Source organism: Rhinatrema bivittatum, chromosome 5 (assembly GCF_901001135.1).
Source record: "Rhinatrema bivittatum chromosome 5, aRhiBiv1.1, whole genome shotgun sequence".
In the NCBI taxonomy this organism is placed as follows: domain Eukaryota; kingdom Metazoa; phylum Chordata; class Amphibia; order Gymnophiona; family Rhinatrematidae; genus Rhinatrema; species Rhinatrema bivittatum.
The window spans coordinates 229,422,565-229,443,407 of NC_042619.1; the positions used below are offsets into that span (position 1 = coordinate 229,422,565).

The 20,843-nt window shown below is 46.7% G+C and overlaps 1 protein-coding gene across 1 annotated transcript in view; it reads left to right on the top strand.

Moving 5' to 3' along the window:
* The window catches only part of LOC115092515 (lysine-specific demethylase 6A-like), a 716,945-nt gene that overhangs the window by 26,582 nt on the left and 669,520 nt on the right, over window positions 1-20,843 (top strand). The window contains 1 exon segment of the mRNA XM_029603412.1: window positions 19,724-19,832. Within this exon segment, the coding sequence (XP_029459272.1) occupies window positions 19,724-19,832 (109 nt within the window).

The window sequence follows — 20,843 nt, forward strand, 5'->3', positions numbered from 1 at the left end:
ACATAGCTCATTCTTTTAATTTATAGGCAGGTGCCAGTTTTATACTTAAGTCAGATTTTTTTTTTTTTTTTTTTTTTAAAGGTGTGGGGCATTTGAGTTTATCAAGAGTTTGATCATTCCCTTGTCGGTAACTACTAGATATATAGTGAATACACTAATACATTTAAAGGATCCTAGCATTCTTACTCCCGTAGCAACCTAAAACTTAACTAGGAACTGACATTTTAAGATGAAGGCAGCAATCCAGCAGCAAGAGGGGAGCCTCCCAGTCTTTTGCATCGAGTGTCACATGTATGATCTTTTACCCGCCGGAGAGAAATTGTACGTGTGGATCTGATGCAAAGAGATCCTGTCTCAGAGAACGAGTCCGATCTCTGGAGGCTAGAGTGGCAGACTTGGAGGAGCTGAGGCAGATAGGTATATAGATGTAACCTTCAGGGGCACAGTAGCAAAGTCCTAACTCCAGTCTGGCAGCCCTGGTGCTGCCTTGGAGGAGGGGAAGGTCTCTTGATCAGAGATCATCAGTCTGGTGCAGTAGGAAATGATCTTGTAACAAGGGCCTGCTCTTCAAGTGGTGCATTGTCCTCTCGCACCGAGGATGTCTCCCAGGGCTACTGTCCAGGAGAGAAGGGTTAGGTCATCTGTCATAGTTGGAGATATGATGGCTGCAAATGTGCCTTAATGATCCCTAAAGGACGTTGTCTTCATCTTGACAATATAGAGCACCTCTTTGGGTCGAAGAAGACAGAGGCATAGGCACCGAAGGACCATGGAGCTGCACTGATGGACACAGAGCCAAAGGAGTTGGCTGTACCTTCTGTTCCATCTGTGCCGTTGGTGGATAGGGATGCCAGATACCGGCCATCATCTGACTCCTCCAGGCCGATGATGTTGGCTTCCTTTATTTCGGCACAGCGAAAGACCATGTCCAGCATAGAGGGAAGCCGAAGAAGCAACTGCATTTGTCTGTCACTGCATGGTGCCGGGTATAGGGATACGTCAGCTCATGCTGTGATGCCCCTGAAGCGCCCCTGTGGCGAGGAGAGCCAATCCTCCATCGGTGCCGGGAGTCCATGACTGTCTCCACCAGTTATGGTTCCAAGTCACCAATCTTCCTTTCAGTTCCGAAGAGGATCTGGCTTACCTCTCTTTCCTCCCAGTCTGTGTTGGCATCGGCAATGTTTGAGGAGGAGCTCGAGTGGCGAGTCCAGCGGGCAGTCAAGCAGACGTTGCAGGGCATCAGTCCAGTGGCATCGATGGCACTGGAGCCAACACTGTCCATTCTGGAACTGCTGTTGGAGAAGCGCCATGTGCTCATCGGCACATTACCGACCCAGCTGGTATCGATTACTGGGTTGATATCTGTACCCATTGGGGCACTGTAGCCTCCCTCTGCCGATCTGGTGTTTGTGGCTGGTTCCTCCGAGGAAGCTCAACTGAGGCCTGCAGCCCCCTGTCCAGCTCCACCGGTGCCTGCACCTCTGGATTAAGGCCAGGTGCCCAGGGCCCCATCCCCTTTTCCTTTCATTGAGGATGAGGGCCCCATGACACCATGGAGTCCTCAACTGAAGACTTTGAGGGTTTCTCCTCAGATCTCTCTCCTCCAGAGGAGCGAAGGAAGTTTCTGCCTGAGGACTTGACCTTCACAGGTTTTGTATAGGCGATGGTGGAAGCCATGCCATTTCAGTTACTGTCTGAGGAGGATGCCAGACACAAAATGCTTGAAATCCTCCAGTTCATGGAGTCTCCTTAGGAGATCGTGGCGGTCCCGGTGCACGAGATCCTTAAAGAGTTACTGCTAAGGTTGTCGGAACACCCCCTCACAGTGCCTCACATAGATGAGAAGGTGGACAAGGTTTACCTCATCCTGAAGGTTTCCGCATTCAATAAGAGACAGCTTCCCCACCCGTTGGTGGTAGTTGAATTCACTCTTGAGGGCCAAGTGATTTCGGACCCATTCCTTGGTGCCCCCCAGAGAAGTATCAGTGAACGATGGATGCTTTTGGGAGGAAGGTGTTTCAGGGGGCCTACATGAGCCAGTACTCATAGGACATCGCCCATCAGTACTGACCGAAGGGAACCCATTCCACAGTCCGTAGATAGCAGGGAATTTAGCCATGCATTCCCACCTGCCTCCCTGGACAGCCATCCATCTAAACAACGCCTACACCGGCACTCAGCTTGGAAAACTAACTGAAGGGAAGCTCGAGGAGCGCGGGAACCCGAGGTCATGTGCCCTTCAAAGCTCTTCGAGCTATGAGAGTAGCTCCGCCTTCGTGACATCACGGATGACATCACCCAGTAGGCATGGCTAAATTCCCTGCTATCTACGGAAAACACCGTTTACGGGAAGCAAACTTGCTTTTCCCAACATTCGTATACAGTATTCAAGGTGCGGTCTCACCATGGAGAGATATATAGCGGCATTATGACATTTTCTGTTCTATTAACCATTCCCTTCCTAATAATTCCTAACATTCTATTTGCTTTTTTGACTGCTGCAGCACACTGAGCCGATGTATTGGGACCCTTACTGTATTGGGACCCCTACTGTTCAATATATTTATAAATGATCTGGAAAGAAATACGACGAGTGAGATAATCAAATTTGCAGATGACACAAAATTTTCAGAGTAGTTAAATCACAAGCAGATTGTGATAAATTGCAGGAAGACCTTGTGAGACTGGAAAATTGGGCATCCAAATGGCAGATGAAATTTAATGTGGATAAGTGCAAGGTGATGCATACAGGGAAAAATAACCCATGCTATAATTACACGATGTTGGGTTCCATATTAGGTGCTACAACCCAAGAAAGAGATCTAGGTGTCATAGTGGATAACACATTGAAATCGTCGGTTCAGTGTGCTGCGGCAGTCAAAAAAGCAAACAGAATGTTGGGAATTATTAGAAAAGGAATGATGAATAAAACGGAAAATGTCATAATGCCTCTGTATCGCTCCATGGTGAGACCGCACCTTGAATACTGTGTACAATTCTGGTCGCCGCATCTCAAAAAAGATATAATTGCGATGGAGAAGGTACAGAGAAGGGCTACCAAAATGATAAGGGGAATGGAACAACTCCCCTATGAGGAAAGACTAAAGAGGTTAGGACTTTTCAGCTTGGAGAAGAGACGACTGAGGGGGGATATGATAGAGGTGTTTAAAATCATGAGAGGTCTAGAACGGGTAGATGTGAATCGGTTATTTACTCTTTCGGATAGTAGAAAGACTAGGGGACACTCCATGAAGTTAGCATGGGGCACATTTAAAACTAATCGGAGAAAGTTCTTTTTTACTCAACGCACAATTAAACTCTGGAATTTGTTGCCAGAGAATGTGGTTCGTGCAGTTAGTATAGCTGTGTTTAAAAAAGGATTGGATAAGTTCTTGGAGGAGAAGTCCATTACCTGCTATTAAGTTCACTTAGAGAATAGCCACTGCCATTAGCAATGGTTACATGGAATAGACTTAGTTTTTGGGTACTTGCCAGGTTCTTATGGCCTGGATTGGCCACTGTTGGAAACAGGATGCTGGGCTTGATGGACCCTTGGTCTGACCCAGTATGGCATTTTCTTATGTTCTTATGTTCTTATGTAAAGTATTATCCACTATGATGCCTAGATCTTTTTCCTGGGTGGTAGCTCCTAATATGGAACCTAACATCACGTAACTTCAGCAAGGGTTATTTTTCCCTATATGCAACACCTTGCACTTGTCCACATTAAATTTCATCTGCCATTTGGATGCCCAATCTTCTAGTCTTGCAAGGTCCTCCTGTAATGTATCACAATCTGCTTGTGATTTAACTACTCTGAATAATTTTGTATCATCCGCAAATTTGATAACCTCACTCGTCGTATTCCTTTCCAGATCATTTATATATATATATTGAAAAGCACCGGTCCAAGTACAGATCCCTGAGGCACTCCACTCCATTTCCTAGCAGGTAGCAGATGGACTCAGGACCTATGGGATGTACAAAAGCTACTCCCAAACCGGGTGGGAGGCTGCCCATGGCCTACTTAGTACTGCCCAAGCAAATGCTGTGTCCTCCCTGGCCTGAACATCCAGATGGTAGAACTTCGAGAAAGTGTGAATAGAGGACCACGTCGCCGCCTGACAGATCTCGACAGGTGACAGCATCTTGGTTTCTGACCAGGACACTGCCTGGGCCCTTGTGGAATGGGCCTTGAGTAGAGGTGGAGGCTTGCCTGGCTCTACGTAGGCCGCCTTGATTACTTCTTTGATCCAGCGGGCTATGGTTGCCCGCGAGGCTGCTTCCCCTTGTTTCTTCCCGCTGTGAAGGACGAATAGGTGGTCTGTCTTTCGTACGGATTCCAATCTTTCCAGATAGTGGTTCGGTTTAGATGGAAATGAGAAACCACCTTTGGAAGGAAGAAGGGGACAGTGCGTAGCTGTATGGATCCCAATGTGAATCTGAGGAACGGTTCCCGGCAGGATAGCACTTGAATTTCGGAGATGCGATGGGCTGAACATATTGCCACTAGGAATGCAGTCTTCAAGGTCAGGAGCCATAGGGACAGACCGCGTGTAGGTTTGAAGGAAGATCCCGCTAGGAAGTAGAGTACTAGATTGAGATTCCATAGGTATACCGACCACTTTAGTGGGGGTCGGATTTGCTTGACCCCTCTCAGGAAGCGTGAGACATCTGGATGGGAAGATAGACTGATGTCGTCCACTTTGGCTCTGAAGCAGGCCAGCGCGGCCAGTTGAACCTTGATGGAGTTGAGAGACAACCCCTTCTTCAGGCCATCTTCCAGGAATTCCAGAATCATGGGAATTTTGACTGTCCGAGGAAGGATGTCACGGTCTTCACATCAGGCTTCGAATATTCTCCATATTCGTATATAAGTTAAGGATGGGGAAAACCTGCGTGCTCTGAGCAAGGTGTTAGTTACTGCCCTCGGGTATCCGCTGCTCTTCAGGTGAGTCCTCTCAATGGTCAGACCATGGGCAAGATCGGTCCTTGCTGGAGCAGGTCCCTGTGTGGAGGTAGACACAGGGGGTTGCCCACCAGAAGTCTTCGCATGTCTGATTACCACGGCCTTCTTGGCCAGTCCAGAGCCACTAAAAGTACTAGCCCCCTGTGGTGTTCTATCTTGCGGATGATCCCACCCAGTAGGGGCCATGGAGGAAAGGCGTACAGCAGGTCTTCCTGTGCCCAGTTTTGGATGAGGGTGTCGATCCCTGGGATTACGGGTCTCGTCTGCGACTGAAGAACTTGGGCGTTGGACCGGGTTGCCAGGAGATCCATGGCTTGGGGTTCCCCAGCAGTCTATTATCAACTGGAAGGCTGTGAATGACAGCCTCCATTCCCCTGGGTCTAGACTCTCTCTGCTGAGGTAATCCGCAGTGACGTTGTCTTTTCCCGCGATGTGGGCGGCCATGATCCCTTGCAGGTTTGCTTCCGCCCACGTCATTAGGGGTCTATTTCCATGGACACCTGTTGGCTTATGGTTCCTCCCTGGCAGTTGATGTAGGCAACTGTTGTTGCGTTGTCAGAGATTGGGAGGGCTGCAGACAGCTCTTGGTTGCGTTGACGACCCATTAGAGGTTCTCCGGGAGATTCTTGACTCTGGTGGTCGTCTGGACGATTGGCTGATCAGGGCAAAATCTCCAGAGGAAAGTCATCAGATATGGGTGAACGATGATTCCTTCTTTCCTCAATGTCGCCGCCACTACGACAACGATTTTGGTGAACGTCCGAGGGGCTGTAGCTAGCCCGAAAGGTAGAGCTCGGAATGGTAGTGATGTTCCAGGATCACGAAGAGTAGGAAGCGCTGATGATCGTGATGGACTGGGATGTGCAGATAGGCTTCTGACAGGTCCAGGAAGGTCAGAAATTCTCCCGGCTGTACCACCCTTATGACCAAGCGAAGGGTTTCCATATGGAAGTGTGGTACCCCTCAGGTAGCGGTTGACTGACGAGGTCCAGTATGGGCCGGTTCGATCCCTCTTTCTTGGGGATGATAAAATAGATGGAATAGTGTCCAGTATTTCACTGGTGCGTGGGCACCGGTGTTATAGCCTTTAAGGCGAGCAATTTGGTTAGTGTGGTTTCCACTGCTGTCCTCTTGGAGGGGGAATGGCAGGGAGATTTCACAAATTTGTCTGGAGGGATGCTGTGGAAGTCCAGAAAGTATCCCTCTCGAATGATGGCTAGGACCAACTTGTCCGACATTATCTCGACCCATCTTTGATAGAATCGGGCAAGCCTGCCCCCCATGGCTTCTTCCTGTGGATGGGTCTGTTGATTCTCATTGTGCGGTGCGGCTGGGGCCTGGACCTGAGCCGGCTCCCCTCTTGTTGTTGTGTTTGTTCCGAAAGGACTGGCCCCTGCCTGCGGGGAGAGGTGCTTGGAATGTCGTCTTGTATGGTCTGAAAGGCTGTAATCCTCTGCCCCTGGATGTCCGGGGAGAGGGGTGTTGGCTTCTCTTGATCTTGTCCTCGGGTAACAAAGGTACTAGAGATTCGCCCCATTTGTCGGCTAACTTCTCCAGTTCGCTGCCGAACAGGAGGGTTCCTTTAAACGGCATTCTCGTGAGTTTCGTCTTGGACGTCGCATCGGCTGACCAGCTTCGGAGCCAGAGTTGCCTTCTGGCTACCACAATGGATGAGATTCCCCTGGCTGAATTGCGCACCAGATCGTAGGTCTCATCCGTGAGGAAGGATATTGCTGGTTCTAATGTTTCGACGGGTGTGGTTATGTTCCTGGCCTGTGACAAGCATGCGCGTGTCACCACGGCACAGCAGGCAGCGATCTGCAGTGACATAGCTGCTGCCTCAAATGACTGTTTAAGGATGGACTCTTGACATCTGTCTTGGGCGTCCGTGAGTGCCATTCCTCCTTTGACTGGAATGGTGGTGCGCTTTGTGACTGCGCAGACCATGGCATCCACTTTGGGGAACCCCAGGAGATCTTTGGCTGAGGGTTCCAGTGGGTATAGGGCTTCTAGGGCCCATCCTCCTTGAAACTGGCCTCAGGCATTCCATGCCAGGTCAATCAGCTGTTGTACGGTTTGCAGCAATGGGAAATGGTGTGAGGCCTGACTGAGCCTGACTAGGAGAGGGTTCATCTTTGGCTTCGCTGAGGCACTTGTGTCTGGGATGGCCAGCTCCCTCAGACTCCCGGACACGAGGTCTGGTAGTTCGTCTTTGGAGAAGAAACGCATCATGGTTTGGTATGGTTACGTTCCTGGAGGGATTTCCCCTTCCTCCAGGGAGTCTTGGTCTTCCCCCGAGGTGTCCAAGTCCCTAAGGTTAGGCTTTTGTCCAGAGGAGGCTCGTCTCTGGGAGGCCGAGAAGGGCCTGGGAGGTTAGGGTTCTCTAGTGGAGGCTGTGGCATCGGTGGTGCAGATTGCGCCTGGACAAAGGTTTGCAGACCTTTAAAGAATTCCATCCAGGAAAAGGTTCCTGGGTCTACATTGAACCCAGTGGCGTTCCCCGAGGGCCCTGTCTGGAGGGCCAAGCTGGGGATAGAGGGGTCCGGGGTACTATCAGTGGATCAGGATTCCTGATCTGGCTGGGGGTGGACCTTGCCCTGGTTCTCCCAGAGCCGTCTCGCACTGAAGGCACAGGGCAGTAGCCTCTTCATGCTGTACAGATCTTATGTGGCAGGCTGGGCAGAGGGCTTGTGCTTTGGCTTTCTTGGCCGGTGGTGCCATAGTTTGTGCGCGTAGGGGCATTCAAACCCGGTCTGTGCGTTTATATGCGCGCGCCGGGAGGCTTAGATATACGCTACGAGTGCGCAGAGGGCATGCGTGCAGCTGAACTTGTGCGCCCGGCACCTATGCGCGCGCCTCGCTGTGCGCGCGACTATGTTATGCACCCGGCTCGCCGCTGTGCACACAGCTCAGTTAGGCGGACAGTATGGTGATCAAGGGGGGAAATAGTACCACGAGATTAAGATGGCGACCCCCCCCCCCCCCCGGAGGGTCTCGATGTGGAAGGACCCTCGAGCTGGATTGGGGTCTAGCCTGGAAGGGGATGCTCAATCCAATGGGGCAGACGGGCGATCTGTGCGGCTATCCGAGCCTCGGAGACTGGAGACTTAAAGCTTTCTACTTTACCTTGTCTCGGTGCTTCCCGGTCTCGTGCCGGGCTGTCTCCGGCTGTGGGGGGAGAGGGAAAATACCTTCACTGCCGCGCTCGGTCTTGCACCGCTGCCTCTCAGCTGCTCCCTTCTGGGGGCTGTCCACGCCGGAAATTGGCTGCCGGACCGAGGCTTACCTCTGAGGGATCTCAGAAATCACTTCAGGAATTCTTGACTTGGGGAGGGACCCTTAGGTATCACCGCAGGAGAGCGGGGTCTTGTAGAGGTAAGATTTTGGAATTTTCTTTCTTTTTTGGGTTTGGATTTTCTAACGCTGTGCAAGCATGTGTAGAGTCCCAAACTGCTATGGAGACGGAGAAATACTGAAGAGCAGAGCTTCCTGCAGGGGTATATGTAGTGCTGATGTCAGATTGAAATCTGACTCTGTCTCCAACTGCTATCAGGAGTACACTATACCCATTGGTCCTGAGTCCATCTGCTACACACTAGGAAATCTTTGCTTACTGCATCAGTGAGAAATGTGGGACTGATATGCATATGCAGCACATAACTTTTCAATACAGACACACTCATACATTTCACTGTCAATCTCAAAGTTCTGACCTCTTTTGGAGTTTATAGAGAACAGAGTTAGAAAAATTTCCCTTTCAATTCACCATACAAAAAATATATTCAAGTTCTGATATACCCTCAGTAAGAGTACTTCAAAATGCCTTCCCTGCCAGCCACTTTGTGAAATAACATGAAGACCTGCTAAAAAGACATTTAGAAATTATATAGCATACCAGCCATACCATAAGAGTACTAACACCCAGGACTTGAAAGGCAACAACCTTACCTATGAACACAGTACACTTACTATTGAAAAAAACAAAGAAACCAGACTGCACTAGATTCCTACACAGAATCTACATCCTAGTTAACACAATCCCTCCTCTCTGTCAAACATGCAGACTGATTTATCTAATACAGAACAAGAGACTAAATTATAAACAAGCATACTGAGAAAAACAAACTCCAAGAAGAGGGGGAGAGGGGGAGGTGTGGCGGCATGGCAGGGCTGAATGCAGCATGCCTGCAACATTTATTGCTTGGATTGGTGGTGGCAGTGATTGCCAGGATTGAGGGAAAAGCAGCAATAGGGAGCAATGATGAAGAATTTAAGTACAAGCTCCTTACTCTGCACTCTCAAGCAACAAGCACATGTGGCTGTTATAGAAAGCAAAGGCTTGCTATGTCAAGTTTTTGGTGGCAGACCTTCCATCCGTGTTTATATTAGACTTATGTTCGATTATCCTTGTCTTAACTTTTCTCATGGTCTGCGTCATTAAATGTCCATGTAACAAGCTATATGTAGGCAAAACCATGAGAAAAGTTAAGACAAGGATAATTGAACATAAGTCTAATATAAACACAGGGAGAGACATGGCACCTTTGGTAGCTCACTGGGCTCAGGTGCCACACTCAGTAGAAGAACTGCATTTTTTTGTGATTGACGTGGTATCGAACCCGAGTAGAGGAGGTGATTTTTCCTCGATCCTAATTAAAAGGGAACAGAAGTGGATTTTTAGTTTAAACACCTTAGCTCCTAATGGACTTAATGCTGAATTGGAGTGGCATCATTTTTTGTGAGTTCTGGAGCTATATACACAATGACTTTTTGGGACTTTGATCTGACTTCTGTGGAATTTTGGGTAATTGGGTAATCACGGGTATCTGTGCTGAATGCCGTTTTGCGCGCCAAATAGTCAGAGTGAAGGTTTATATTGAGCTAGTGCTGCAGAGTCATTGTGCTCCTGCAGACCTGTAAGATTGTAACCACTAAGGTATGTGACATCAGAATTTCGTCTGAATTTCGGATAGCCTTTATGTTTAGAATTTGGTCTTAATGTCACTGTTATGTTATAGATACACTAAGAATCCCCCCGAAGCAGCCGACAGGCGAAACACGGGACCGTGTCGGGGACTGCTGTTAAACTGTATGCCTTATCTGTGTGGGATGTAAAGAAGGAGTCACCATTTAAAATAAATGAAGTTATTATAACCACGACCAAATCAAATTTATTGTGCGCTTAGTTGTCTGGATAATTTACGTTGTAAAGTGCACTTGGAGCTCTGGTTGTTTTGTTGGGGCTTATGGTAGGCCATAATGGCACTGAGATGTACCCTGACCAAAATGGTTGTCAGTCCCGCCATATGGATGGAGAATAGGTAATCCAGCAAACGTATCGGTGTACAAGCGAATGGATCGTAATGGTTTGTGGAGCACCATGATTCATATCATCTCCATTTGAATTGGCACGATTTTCTTGTAGAAGGTTTCCTAGCCGCCAATAAAACCTTTTTGAGAGTCTTCCGATATTCCCTGCTGTATTAATATTTCCCGTTCAATCTCTGTGCTGTGAGGTGGAGAGAGTCTTGCATTGGGTGCAGGAGCAGACCCGCTCTGTTGGGTAAGGATATGGCTGGAGCGATGGAGAGATGAAGGAGGTATGCATACCACGTTTGTCTTGGCCATGCTGGGGCAATGAGTAATAGGTCTGCTTCCTCTGCTAAGCATTACTGAATACTGCGTGTTATTAGCGGAATTGGAGGAAATGCATACATTAGCCTTTCTGACCATAGAAGCAAGAAGGCGTCCTGAGCTGTTTGAAGCTGGCTGGGAAAAAGAGAGCAGAAGTGAGGAGCCTTCCTGTTGTGTTCCGGGGCGAAAAGGTCCATTGAAGGTGTCCCCTAGTCCATGAAAACGTAGTCGGCTACTTGCTGGTCCAGAGACCATTCGTGATGGTGAAAGATTCGGCTCAACTTGTCCGCCCGTGTGTTGGCTATGCCTGGGAGGTAAGTGGCTTGTAGATGGATTGAGTGATGAGTTGCCCAATCCCATATCAGTAGTGCTTTCTTGCAGAGTATCCATGAACTGGATCCACCTTGTTTGTTTGTTTATTTAAAACATGGCTACTTGATTGTCCGTGTATATCATGACTCTTTTTCCCCACAGTTGTGTAAGGAATGTGGAGAGGGCGTAGCAGATCACTCAGAGCTCTAGGACAGTGATGGCCAACCTTTTGAGCTCAGTGTGTCAAAATTCATAAAAAAACCGAGCATAATTCGGGTGGTGTGTCACTTCTAGAAAAATCCATAATTTTGTGATATTTGTAGCTCTAATTAATAACAAAAGTTATAATTTTAATATATGCACTGTATTTATTAATAAAGCAAAAACAAATAATTCTTTACCTTACCTGCTTAGTGACTTTTTTGTTGCTGAATTTCATTGGCTAAATCTTCAATTGAAGGTTGGTATTTCGTACCTTCAAGCCCAAGCAAGCGTTACAAACTTCATCTGTCAGTCGGTTTCTTTTATTGGCTCCCATTCATTTTCACACCACTTTCTCCCCATCTCCCAGGCATGCCCACATTCATTCTCACACACACAGACCCCCAGGCAGGCACCCATGCATTCACACACATACACCCCCAGCCAGAGTCCCATTCATACACATGCACACACTAAAGGCAGACCCCCCTCTCTTTTGCCAGCAACCTCGGAACCTCTCTCACTCCTCTGCTGCCACTGTCACTGCTGCCACATGGCTATTGGGGAGGTGCCAATTGCTGCTACTGACACTGAAGCCTATTCTGCTGCCTGCTCTGTGCAGGCCCCATAGGCTTCCACTTTCTCCATGCTGATCTCGTACATTGTGAGATCCGCATAGAGAAAGTGCTATTCTTGCACATTCCCAAAGATTACATGTGCCAATCACTAAAAAGTAATTTTTTTTTTATTTTTTTTTTGCCTTTGCTGTCTGATCTTAGTTTTCTAATTGGTTGGTCACAGGCTCTTTTTTTCCCACCTTCCCTTTCTTATTTTTTTTTGCCAATTCCTTTTATATTGTCTTTTTTTTTCTGTTTCTTTTCTCTCCATCTTCTTCCCTCAAACACATAGGTTCTCATTCTCACATGCATTTCTCTCTCTCATATACACACAGGCTCTCACTGTCACATGCTCTCTCTCATACAATCATTCATACACACAGTCTCTCACTGGCACATGCTGTCTGACTCACACACACACAGGCTCTCTCTCTCTCCCACATGCTGTCTTGCTCAAGCACATGCCGTCTCTGCAAGCATTCAGGTCCTCACTCTCAAACACAATCTCTCAACTCATCTCATACACGCATACACACACACCCTCTACAGACCCTCAGCCTCTCTCTCACCTCTGGGCCTCCTCTTCGAGGGTCGCCTCAGGATGGGCTCTGCAGCGGCTCCGATCTTCTCGGGCCGCGGCGGCCCGGCTACCGGGCCTCTTCCTCTTCTCAGGCCACTGCGACTTGGGATTTGCGGTGGCCTGTAAGCGCTGCTCCTCTTCTGCACGCGCAGATGCTTCTCCTCCTTCCTGCCCACACGGCTCCGGCAACATTTACTTCCGGGGGCCGCACAGCCAGGAAGGAGTAGGAGCATCAGTGCGTTTAAATGCGATCTTTTTCTTCGGGCTGTGGTGACGTGAGCCTCACCACGGCCCTGCCTATCGCTGCGCCGCATGAGCCTCCCTGCGCCTGGGGGTATGGGGGGGGGGAATACTAAAAAATAAATTTTAAAGGGTCGGCGCAGCCGGAAAAAAAAAATTCCCGATAGTCGACGAAACGCTGCGCGTGTCAGCAAAAAGTCTCAACGTGTCACCTCTGACACGCGTGTCATAGGTTAGCCATCACTGCTCTAGGAGTTGATTTGATAGGACTGCTCCTGTGGGGTCCAAAAACCTTGAGTCTGAAGGTGATCTAGGTGTGCTCCCCATCCTTTGTGGGACGCGTCTGTAGTGAGGACGATATTGTGCGGGGGTAGAGTGAAGAGTGCTCCCTTCTGAAGTATGTGTGGTTTCAACCACCAATCCAAGTCTACTATCATGTTGGAAGTTAAGTTGATTTTTTGAGACAAGGATTGCAAATGTTGTTTCCATTGTCTCTTAAAATCCCATTGGAGTCAGCATATGTGAAGATGAGCATTTGGAATCATAAGAATTGATGCCACCATATGTCCCAATACTGTCAATATTTAGCAGGCTGTTAGGTTGGTTGTGGCACGTAGCCCCCTGGTAAGTTTTTGCAGAGCTTAGCCGCCTGTCCCGTGGTAGAAACACTCTGTTTCTCGTTGTGTCCAAGAGTGCTCCTATGAACTGAAGTGTGCGGGAGGGATGCAAACTTGACTTTTTGTAGTTTACAATGAGGCCTAGGTTTTGGAGACAGGAGATGGTCTACTGTAGGTGAAGCAGCAGGGTGTTTTGATCTGAAGCTACTAGAAGCCAATCGTCCAGGTAGGGAAATATTTGTATTCCCTGTTGTCGAAGGTGGGCCCACTACCACTGCCATGCATTTTGTGAATACTCTTGGTGCTGCGGAGAGGCCAAAAGGGAAGAACCTTTGATGTAAACAAAGGTATTTCCACGAAGAGGGGTGCATTGCAATGTGGGTGTAAGTATCCTTCAGGTCTAACAAACACATCTAATCGTTGGGTTGAAGGAGGGGGAGAACAGATTTTAAAGAAACCATCTTGAACTTTTCCCTGACTAGCTATTTGTTGAGGTCGCGTAAGTCCAAAATTGGTCTGAGGCCTCCAGATTTCTTTGGGATCAAGAAATATGGGGAATAAAAACCGGTATTGCGGAGTCTGGATAGTAAGACTCGGATCGCATGTTGGTCTAGTAGGGTTGTAATCTCCTCTGCCAGCTGAAGGTGGTTGGAGCATATGCTCTTGGTGGAATTGAGATGTGGCAGGGAAGGCTTGGAGAGGAAGTGTAATTGGTAACCTTGTGTTATTATTTCCAGGACCCATCGGTTGGATGTTATCATTGACCAAACCTGTTGGAATGCTGTGAGTCTTCCTCTTACTTGTGAGGGGGGTGGGGGGGGTGTGTGGCCCTGCTAAGTTTAAAAAGTTGATGGCTTTGTAGTGGTAGCCGTTTGCTTGACCTTTCTGATGTTGATTACGTGGTTTGCCTCTACGTTGTTGATGTTGAGGCTATTGCATGGGGGGTTGGGTATAAGGGGGAGGCCTGTAAGGTGTATAGGAGCGGTATGGTCACCTGTGGTAAGGCCCTCTCCTCATCGGTGCGAAGTACCTATGGGAGAAGGCGCCATAAGTGTTGGCTGATGTTAGTGCCTGCACTGCCACATTCTGCTCCTTTAGTTGAGCTACTGTGTCCTGTAGGCAATCCCCAAAAAGGTTATCTCCATGACAGGGAAGATTGGCCATTTTATCGTGGACATCTTCGCGTATGGCGCTAGCTTTTAGCCACGCCATACGTCTTGCCCCAGTTGCTGTCTCTGAAGTCCTGGAAGATGCTTCAAAGGTTTCATATACTGATCTAAGAAGGTGTCTGATTTCTTCCTCCATGTCTTGTATAGGTTGTAATGGTTGAGATGTTAAATCTGTGTCCGGTAGGAGTGCCTTAAGTTGTTGCAATGACTCCATACAAATATTGCACTATATAGAATTGGTGCTGATGTATGCATGCACCCAACATCGCAGACTGGAAGGTTTTTTCCCCAAAATCATCTAGTAGTTTGTTTGTCCCTACCTGGTAGTGTATTTTAATCTAGCCTGGTTTTCTTGGCTCTTTGCAATGCTGACTCTACAACTGTAGATGTATGTGGCAACTGAGTGGACGAATAGAACAGAGATTGCTGCATTCTAAATTTTATATCTGTATTCCTCGATACTGGCATGATTGTAAACGGCATCTCCCAAGATCTTTCCAGCACAGAGTCTAAGACCTTGTGTGATGGTAACGCCGATGGATCTGATGGGAAATCGAAGATTTTTAACAGACCCATAGTCTCAGATCGTGGATCCGGTTGCTTATGCACCTCTACCTTTAACACCGAGCCCACCTTATCAATGGATTTGGGGTACGTGAGATCCTCAGGAGGTGAATAAGGTTCCTGAGGACCTTCTGGCGGGTCGGATGGATATCTGGTCGTTGAGTCAGGTGATGATGGATCGGAATCCAGCTGGTTTGGCAGCAGAGGGGAGCAAACCGGTATGGGCGTTGTAGGTTGAGGGGTAACAGGTGGAATTATTCTGGGGTCATCTCCTGGCAGGGGGTGTGGAAGTGGTTACTCTGGTGATGGAATTGGTAGAGCTTCTCCTTCCGGGCTGATAGGTAGTGGTTGAGGATTAGCAAATCCTAGTTGTAGGAAGGCTAAAAAACCTGAAAAAGCCATAGAAAATTGGGCTATCTCCTGTTGAGCCCCTTCAGGAATTTGTGGTTGCAATGGAGTTGGAGAGGGCTGGCAAGGTGGACAAGGAATCGCATTACTCTTGTCTGGTTGGTGCTTGTGTACCTGTGTAATTTGATGTAGTTGATGACGCTTTATCAAAGGTCTTGTAGGTGAGGTAAGGCCTGTCTTCGTTTGGAAACAGAGGAAATGTCAGAAAATATTTCCTGTGATGAAGAGGATGAAGGCGAGTATGAAGATACTCTGACCAGGTCTTTGACATCTGACAAAATGGGCGATTATACAACATGTATAATGTGGCCCTGTGGTTGTAATATCGAGTGAACATGTACTTAGAGATAAATCAAACACCTACTAAACCAAATGGAGATAGTTATTAATATTGAAAAAACGGAATTCCTACATTTAGAATGAAAAAGCATTGAGATTATCCAAAATCCAATTATGCTAAAAAATAATCAGAAAGTAGAACTAGCCGAGAAAGTACGGAACGTCGGTGTAATTACTGGCACGGAACTAAACCTGAAACATGTATCTCTAAAAGTAAAAGTTGGCTACGCCAAACTAATGGCCCTCAGGAGGCTAAAACCGTTATTAACACCAACAAACTTTCGAACAATTTTATAAGCACTAATATTTGCTAGCACAGACTATTGCAACACACTGTTATTGGGATTACCATACACAACTATAAGACCACTCCAAATTTTACAAAACTCTGCTGCAAGAATACTTACCGGTAAAAAGAAAAGTGATCACATTACTGAAACCCTAGCAGAATTACACTGGCTACCCATAGTGCAAAGGATACATTACAAAAAACACTATGTACAATTCACAAATTAATGAAGAAAATGCGGAGTGGCTGAACCCAGCACTGTGCGTGCATGTCCCTCAGAGAAATCTCAGATCAGCCAACAAAGCCCTCCTAACTATCCCTTCAGTTAGGACAGCAAGACTGACCCACGTTAGAGAGAGGGCACTATCATTATCGGGACCAATACTATGGAACACCATGCCCCTTGAAATTAGATAGCAGAAAAATTTCAAACTTTTTTTTAAAAAGTTTAAAAACATGGCTTTTCAAACAAGCAATTTACAAAGAGAACGGAGAATAGGAAAAATAAAGCAGGCAGCAGAACATCAACACACAGCATGTAATTAAAATATGTGCATATTTTGTTATGTTACTATTTCACCGCTAGTTTTAATTAAAATACACAATACTAAAAGAATAAATCTAAGGTAAATCTTTCCACATATAATTGGACAAGATTCATGGCATTCATCAAAGATTCTTTATAATTGAAACTATGTAACCAGAACTTTACTGGCACTCTCATAGAAATATTACCTAATACAATTTGTACATTACTATACGTGCCTATCTGTAAATCGTTGTGATGGTATATAACTTGACGGTATAAAAAAGATTTTAAATAAATAAAAGTATAGGTTCCCCTGGTTCTGGAGATGTAGAAGGCCTCTATGCTGGAACCATATTCATATGCTGTGATGATCTCTTAAGTAAGAATTTTTCACCCCCTATTGCAGAATGAGTGGAAGGGTGTACTCCCAATTGTCTTACAGGATGTATCGATTGCTTCGACTTGTGCGTCAGAATTTGCATCGGTGTTGGAAGCTGACCTTGAGTAGAAGAATGCGTCAGAGATTGCGTCGGTTGTGGCGCCCGAGGATGCTTCGAATTGTGCATCGACGGTTGCGTCGAACCTTGCTTTGGGTGGTGCTTCGATCGATGCACTTGAATCTTTTCCAATGCCTGTTTCGAATGTGTAGACGCAGGTGTTGTTGGCGGCGCATTACTGGGTCGATCAATGCTTTTGGTTGGTGAGCGTCCTCGATTCAACACATCAGTGGCCTCAGCCGAGGCTGCACGGTCATGCGTCGATCCTTTTGATTTTCTCCTGTGTCGTTCCTTCAGAAAGACAGCAGGTTCTAATGAAGTCGACCTTCTAACAGAAGGGACTTGCTTCGGCCTCGGCCCCGCGGAAGAGTGAGCTTCCGTAGGGGGGGGGGGGGGGGGCATAGGAACCTGATAGGGAAATTCAAAGCCTCTCTGCCTCTGCACCCTCGGCGACATCCGACCACAGTGTTTGATCATGGTCGGGGCCTAGGTAGATATAACAGGCTCATGTCCATCCATTATGGACATTATTTTCCCGCACACGCATGGTTTGAATCCCTATGGGCGCGGCATGAAGTGCATTTTTGGCATCCTACCGACGAAGTTGAAGAAAGTTTTAACTACTTTTTGACAAGAAAACTGAGGAGTGTCGATGCTCCGCGTGCTTTCCCGCTCGCAGAAAAGACAGACTGAGGAGAAGTTGTCTTTCTGCGTGGGAACACAAGCGCAGCCGCACAGAGCACAACTCTATATCAGCTTTGACAAGCTCCGCCTCTGACGCTAGACTGACAGACCCACGACAGCATGGCTAATTCAGCCCTGCTATAGACGGGAAATGTCTTATGCGCTTTAAACCAGATTCTGGAGATTCCCTTTCTGTAATACCATGTTCTCAATTTCTGAATGGAAGGGGGAAGGAAGTGGAAGGCTTACATGTACCTTCAGTTATTGCATCCCAGGTCAGAGTCCACCTTACTTTCAGTAAGTCTTAGTGTAGTATTCACTTGTGAGATCAGCACAATTTCATCCTTACGGAATAGACAGATTACTGAATTATCATCCCCTTCTTCCAGGGAATCAGTCACTTCCCCTTAAGAATTCTACAAAATCCCCATTAGATAGGTCTAAGGTATGTAATGAACTTCCAAATTCTTATCCAGTTCTTGATCTCTTTGGTTACTTAGCTGAAAAGTAGCAGCAAAGGATCAGACTACTTTTGTGTATTTATTATGGAGGCTTCCTATCGTTCTGCTTTTGTAAGGTATCGAAAGCTTGATAGAGAAAGTGAATAAACTCGGGTGAATAACTATTTGTGGAAGGATAATGTGTCCTGCTAAAACAAGTTTTTTTTTGTTTCCAATTAAATGAATCTCTTACAGTGTTTTTCAAAATGGCCACCATGCATATAGGAAAAAATAACCCTTGCTGTAGTTACATGATGTTAGGTTCCATATTAGGAGTTACCACCCAGGAAAAAGATCTAGGCATCATAGCGAATAATACTTTGAAATAGTCAGCTCAGTGTGCTGCAGCAGTCAAAAAAGCAAACAATGTTAGGAATTAAGAAGGGAATGGTTAACAAAACGGAAAATGTAATAATGCCTCTGTATCGCTCCATGGTGAGACCGCACCTTGAATACTGTGTACAATTCTGGTCACTGCATCTCAAAAAAGATACAGTTGCGATGGAGACGGTACAGAGAAGAGCGACCAAAATGATAAAGGGAATAGAACAGCTCCCTTATGAGGAAAGGCTGAAGAGGTTAGGGCTGTTCAGCTTGGAGAAGAGATGGCTGAGGGGGGGGATATGATAGAGGTCTTTAAAATCATGAGAGGTCCTCTTGCAATCACTGTTGCTCTGTGGACCGGCAGAATTGCTGCCATGGACCAGTGCCGGTCCACGGACCATTGAGAAACATTGATCTAGAAGAAAGGTGGGATAGAGAGATAATTTAAATACCTCAAAATGTATCAATAGAAGACAGGCTTCTTTCAGTGTAAAAGCAGCTCTGGATTGAAGGATCATGGGATGAGGATGAAAGGGGTTAGGCTCAGAAATAACCTAAGGATGTTTTTCTTTACAGAAAAGGGTGGTGGTTGCATACTCCATCTAATGGAGGTGGTGGAGACAAGGACAGTATATGAATCTAAGAAAGCATGGAACAAGCACAGGGGATCTTTGATGGGAGTGGTAGGGATTGTAGAGCAGAACAGTTGGCGTGGATGGACAGACTGTGTAGGCTGTGTGGTTGGTGTGGCCAACTCCAGTCCTCGGGAGCCTCTCAGGTCTGTCTTTCAGTTTATCCACAGTGAATATGCATGAGAGATTGCCTCTATTTTATATGGAAATGTATTTATTATGGATATCCTGAGAATAGGCCTGTTTGTGGATCTTCAGGACTGCATTTGACCATCCTGCCATAATTTTCTTTCTATCTTCCTGTTTCTGTGTTACTATTAATCAAGTTGATTTGATGAAAATCACTGCTTATCCTTGGAAGTGTGCAACCAGAAATGGATCTTCCAGATAACTTCTGGATTGGCCACTTTCTGAGACAGGATGTTGGGCTCATTGAATCTTTAGTCTGACACAGCATGGCACTTCCTATGTTCTTACTTGATGCAGATTTTAAATTAATCTTAAGGAGCTTTTTTTTTTTTTTTTTTTTACTTTGAGCATTTATTTTATTTTTTAATAAGTTTTACTGAATAAAATGAATACTAAGTAAGGGGAGATCTCTTCCTTTTTTTTTTCCAGGCCGTTCGATACTATGAATCTGTGGTCCTGAAATCTGAAGGAAAAGTCGAGTCTGATTTCTTTTGTCAGCTAGGTCACTTCAACCTCTTGTTGGAAGATTATACGAAAGGTATGTGTGTGTTGTTTTTCAAAAGTCTTTCTTGGGTAAAACTTCTTTAAACCATAGACCTTCATGCAAGCTTTTCAGCTTATGCCAAAACATCATGAGTGTCTCAACAATCTCTCTCCTGCACTATCTTTCTGTCGGGCCGATACAGTAAAGTCCGCGGGAGAGCGGACGAACGCCCGCTCTCCCGGCGCGCGCACCAGCCCTTCGCCGGTGCGTGCGATTCTCTATTTAAATTAGGTGACGCAGTAAAAACGGGGAAAAGGAGGCGCTAGGGATATTAGTGCGTCTCTAGCGCCTCCTTTTTGACAGGAGCGGCGGCTGTCAGCGTGTTTGACAGCTGACGCTCAATTTTGCCGGCATCAGTTCTCGAGCCCGCTGATAGCCATGGGCTCGGAAACCGGACGCCGGCAAAATTGAGTGTCCGGTTTTCGGCCTGATAGCCACGGGCCGAATTCAAAAATTTTTTTTTTTTCTTTTTACTTTTCGGGACCTCCGACTTAATATCATAGCGATATTAAGTCGGAGGGTGCACAGAAAAGCAGTTTTTACTGCTTTTCTGTGAACTTTCCCGGCGCCGGAAGAAATTAGCGCCGACCCAAAGGTCGGCGCTAATTTCTGAAAGTAAAATGTACGGCTTGGCTGCACATTTTACTTTCTGTATCCCGCGCGCATACCTAATAGGGCCATCAACATGCATTTGCATGTTGAGGGCGCTATTAGGTGCCGCGGGTTGGACGCGCGTTTTCCTCCCTTTACTGAATAAGGGTTAAGGGGAAACGCGCGTCCCAGAGCAGGCTAACAGTACTGTATCGGCCTGTGTGTTTGCTTGGAGATGAGTTCTGAGCTTAGACATTCTTTTTCCTACTTTGGAATAAATTGAGCACCCTTGGTATAGACCCTAGAGTGACTGTGTTAGAAATTAGTTGAGTGGGAGGTGAAAAATGGAATACACTCTGAAGAGCCAGAATTAACTAGCCTTGTACTACAGGAATAGATCCTTGGACTGGTTCT